This window comes from Salvelinus sp. IW2-2015, unplaced genomic scaffold, assembly GCF_002910315.2.
Source record: "Salvelinus sp. IW2-2015 unplaced genomic scaffold, ASM291031v2 Un_scaffold1277, whole genome shotgun sequence".
Classification (NCBI taxonomy): Eukaryota; Metazoa; Chordata; class Actinopteri; order Salmoniformes; family Salmonidae; genus Salvelinus; species Salvelinus sp. IW2-2015.
In genome coordinates, this window is record NW_019942814.1 from 264148 (window position 1) to 268608 (window position 4461).

At 38.9% G+C, this 4461-nt stretch overlaps 1 protein-coding gene across 1 annotated transcript in view; it reads right to left on the reverse strand.

Moving 5' to 3' along the window:
* Window positions 1–1551, reverse strand: part of gipc2 (GIPC PDZ domain containing family, member 2) — a 59223-nt gene extending 57672 nt beyond the window's left edge. Inside the window, 1 exon segment of the mRNA XM_070438904.1 lies at window positions 984–1551. Within this exon segment, the coding sequence (XP_070295005.1) occupies window positions 984–1256 (273 nt within the window). The 5' untranslated portion in view covers window positions 1257–1551.
* Window positions 1552–4461: the final 2910 nt, after the last annotated feature.

Consider the following 4461-nt stretch of genomic DNA (forward strand, 5'->3'; position numbering starts at 1 on the left):
TGTGTGTGTGTGTGTGTGTGTGTGTGTGTGTGTGTGTGTGTGTGTGTGTGTGTGTAAAACGGTGGCTCCAGCTCAAATGTGTCCCTGTGTGATAGCAGAGGCGGGCTGGTCGGCCAACCTATCAGGTCCAGCTCAGAAAGACAAAAGACAGACATGTCACTCACAGACTCCTTTAACAAAGACAGACAGCACAATGACTGTGTCCCTGAGTCCTAAATGGCACCCTATCCTCTTTTAGTGCACTACCTTTGGCCAGGGCCTATAGGGAATAGGGCCCATAGAAAATAGGGTACCATTTTGGATGCATGGTCTCGGTAGCCTAGCCTGGCAGGCTCAGGGATGAGGGCAGACAGAACAGGCTGTGAACATGTTGTTTACGGAGGAGCCGTGGTCGTTGTTTTTTCTCCCTCACCGTAGAGAAATACACCTTTTTGCACTAAAGTCTGTCTGTCTGAGTCGAGGCCTTCATTCTCTTCAAAGAGGATGTTATTTAACCACGTAAAACTAAGTCAAATTATCTCAAAAGAGAATCAAGAAGGATTTTCTATGATCCAAAAACCTGTACAGTTCTCAAACTTTTTCCGTAGTCTTCATTGACCATGTAAAACACAGTTAGATGCCCATTCAGCCCCATTTATTAAAATAATAATTTATTATATTTATTTTTGATGTAATTATTATTCCCTATACTGAAGAGGGACAGTAGTCTCACCAAATTGCCACAGAAACTACAGTTAAATGGAACACCTGTCAAATCATGTGAGGTCTCATGTAGTCTAGGATAAATAAGGCTTGGCTCTGACTCACTTCCACCAGGTACTGCTTATCCTCAAGTCTAGCGAACGTCAAATGCAGCCTCCTTGTGCGTAGGTAGGCTGCACGGTCAGGGCGCACCTTGCGCAAAAACTTTGCCAGCTTTGGCATTAAGAAAACCTCGTTTAAAAAAAAATCTGTCTAGAACTACAAAAGTTGTAAAAACATACCTCTGGTGGACTTAAATTGAACGTATCGGCTATTTTTCCGTAGAGTTCTTTGACGTTAGTAAATCCCTCGATCCTTCCCGTGGGGCTGCCGTGGGCTAGCTGAGTGTGGAACACTAGTTTGGGCCGCAGGTTAGCAGGTGGTGGTGGGAGCCCCGCTCCGTTTACCGTCGACTTCACGGAGCTCCCAGCTGCGTGTCCCCCGACCTCCTCATTCTCCACCAGGTTCGAGCTCTCCCTCGACTTGTTCTTCTTTCGTCTCAGTCCTAAAGGCATTGTGTTTTTGGCGTCAATAAATCTGTTTGATCGGTTGATAAATCCGGTGGTCTGTCTGTCCGGCTAGAACATTGGAATGGCTACCTCTTCCACAAATCCTCCTTCCTTCCGCATTTACCTCGACAAAAACTCGACTGACTCTCCTTTTTCCAGGTTCGACTTTGTTCTTCGACAGTGAGTGACTCGTCAACCCAACCCCAAAGTTGCAAATTAAACGTGCGGTGATATTCAACAGGTAGGTGGCGAACGTGGGATGTTTTCCTCGTTGTATCTCTCTTACTGTATCTCTCTCAGAGAACTGCGACTCTGTTTCAATATGCTGGGAACGCAGGCGCAGTGGGGGCAYTGGAGACAGGCGCCGTACAGGGAGGCCCGTTATACCTGTCGTCCTGCTGACTCAGGTGACCATCTGAGTCTTCAATCACAACAACATATGTTTCAAGAACATACATGTACACATTTTGTTATAATGTAGAGTACTTCAAATTTGTTACCCGTACAGTTTTTTTTCTCTCCTTCATATGGAGTTTATTTATTTAGGCCTGTAAAGGGGCTAGACTTGGACCGTGGACTGGGACCAGATATCGGCTTTGGCATTTGAAACACATTGGACCGTTTTTTCCCCTTGCCCCCCCCCCCCCCCCATTTACTAGCCAGATAATAACTATTTAGCATAAAAGTTTTTTTTTTATGTATCTTTATTTTCTGCTGCAGCCATTCTGCCCAGCATCTATAATGTAAAGCTCCCCTCACCTGAAAAGTATCCTATTGTTTTTCCTCAAACAGAGTGTATTTGCAGATCCTTGAAGTTACACTAGATGAATAACACTGGACCTGCCTATGTAAGTACCATGTAAAAACATAGAGGGATTTACAAAAACCTATGAGTCAAGTAGGCAAATGACCTGATTTAAATTTAGGCCCTACATTTATCCCCACTTGCATCAGATTGGCATTTTATGATTTTATTCAGATCCCCATTAGTTGTTATGGTCCACACAAAACATAGAACACAACACATGACTAAAGAACACAACACATGACTAAAGAACACAACACATGACTAAAGAACACAAACAGTCTTAGAACACAAAACAATAAATAGAACAACTACACATGACTAAGAACACAAAACATAGAACAAAACACATGACTAAAGAAACATGACTAAAGAACACAAAACATAGAACAAAACACATTGACTAAAGAACACTGACTAAAGAACACAAAAAAAAAAAAAAAAAAAAAAAAAAAAAAAAAAAAAAAAAAAAAAAAAAAAAAAAAAAAAAAAAAAAAAAAAAAAAAAAAAAAAAAAAAAAAAAAAACATAGAACACAACACATGACTAAAGAACACAAAACATAGAACATGACAAATACAGAACACTAATAGACAAGAATAGCAGTGTCAAGAAAAAGTTTGTGAACCCTTTTGGAATTACCTGGATTCTGCATAAATTAGTCAACAAATTGATCTGATCTTCATCTTAGTCACAGCAACAGACAAACACAGTCAAAGCCATTTCATTTGCAGTGGTCCAGTCAGAGCATGACCTTCAACCCGATTGAGATGCTGTGGCATGACCTCGAGAGCGGTTCACACCAGACATCCTAAGAATATTGCTGAACTGAAACAGTTTTGTAAAGAGGAATGGTCCAAAATTCCTCCTGACCATTGTGCAGGTCTACACAAATATACACAATCTACACAAATATACACAATCTACACAAATATACACAACCTACACTAAAATACACAACCTACACAACGTACACAAATATACACAACATAACACAATATACACTACCTACACAAATATACACACACCTACACTAAAATACACAACCTACACAAAAATACACAACCTACACACTAACACAAAAATATACAACCTACACAATATCAACTACCTACACAATCTACACAATATACAACTACTACACAACCTACACTAAAATACACAACCTACACAATCTACACAATCTACACAAATATACACTACCTACACAACTACACAAATATACACAACCTACACAAATATACAAACCTACACAAAAATACACAACCTACACAACCTACACAAAAATATACAATCTACACAAATATACACTACCTACACAATCTACACAAATATACACTACCTACACAACCTACACAAATATACACAACCTACACAAATATACACAACCTACACACCTACACAACCTACACTAAAATACACAACCTACACAATCTACACAATCTACACAAATATACACAACCTACACAAATATACACAACTACACAATCTACACAAATATACACTACCTACACAACTACACACAATATACACAACCTACACAACCTACACAAATGTACACAACTACACAATCTACACAAATATACACAACCTACACAAATTATACACAACCTACACACCTACACAACCTACACTAAAATACACAACCTACACCAATCTTACACAATCTACACAAATTACTACACAAACCTACACAAATATACAACACAACTACACAATCTACACCAAATATACACTACCTACACAACCTACACAAATATACACAACCTACACAACCTACACAAATGTACACAACTACACAATCTACACAAATATACACTACCTACACAACCTACACAAATATACACAACCTACACACCCTACACAAATATACACAACCTACACACCCTACACAAATATACACAATCTACACAACCTATGCAAATATACACAACCTACACTAAAATACACAACCTATACACACACACCACCTACACAAATATACACAACCTACACAACCTACACAATCTACACAAATATACACTACCTACACAAATATACACTACCTACACAACCTACACTAAAATACACAACCTACACAAATATACACACCCTACACAAATATACAGAAATATACACACCCTACACAACATTTTTAAGTGAAAGAAAGATATAGAACATTTTCTATTTTTTTTTTTTTTTTGTTGCCATTTTGAATAATATACTGGCGACATACACTGAGTGTACAAAACATTAAGAACACCTGCTCTTTCCATGCCACAGACTGACCAGGTGAAAGCTATGATCCCTTATTGATATCCCCAGTTTAGATGAGGGGGGAGGAGACAGGTTAAAGAATGATTTTTAAGCCTTGAAATAATTGAGACATGGATTGTGTACAGTTGAAGTCGGAAGTTTACATACACCT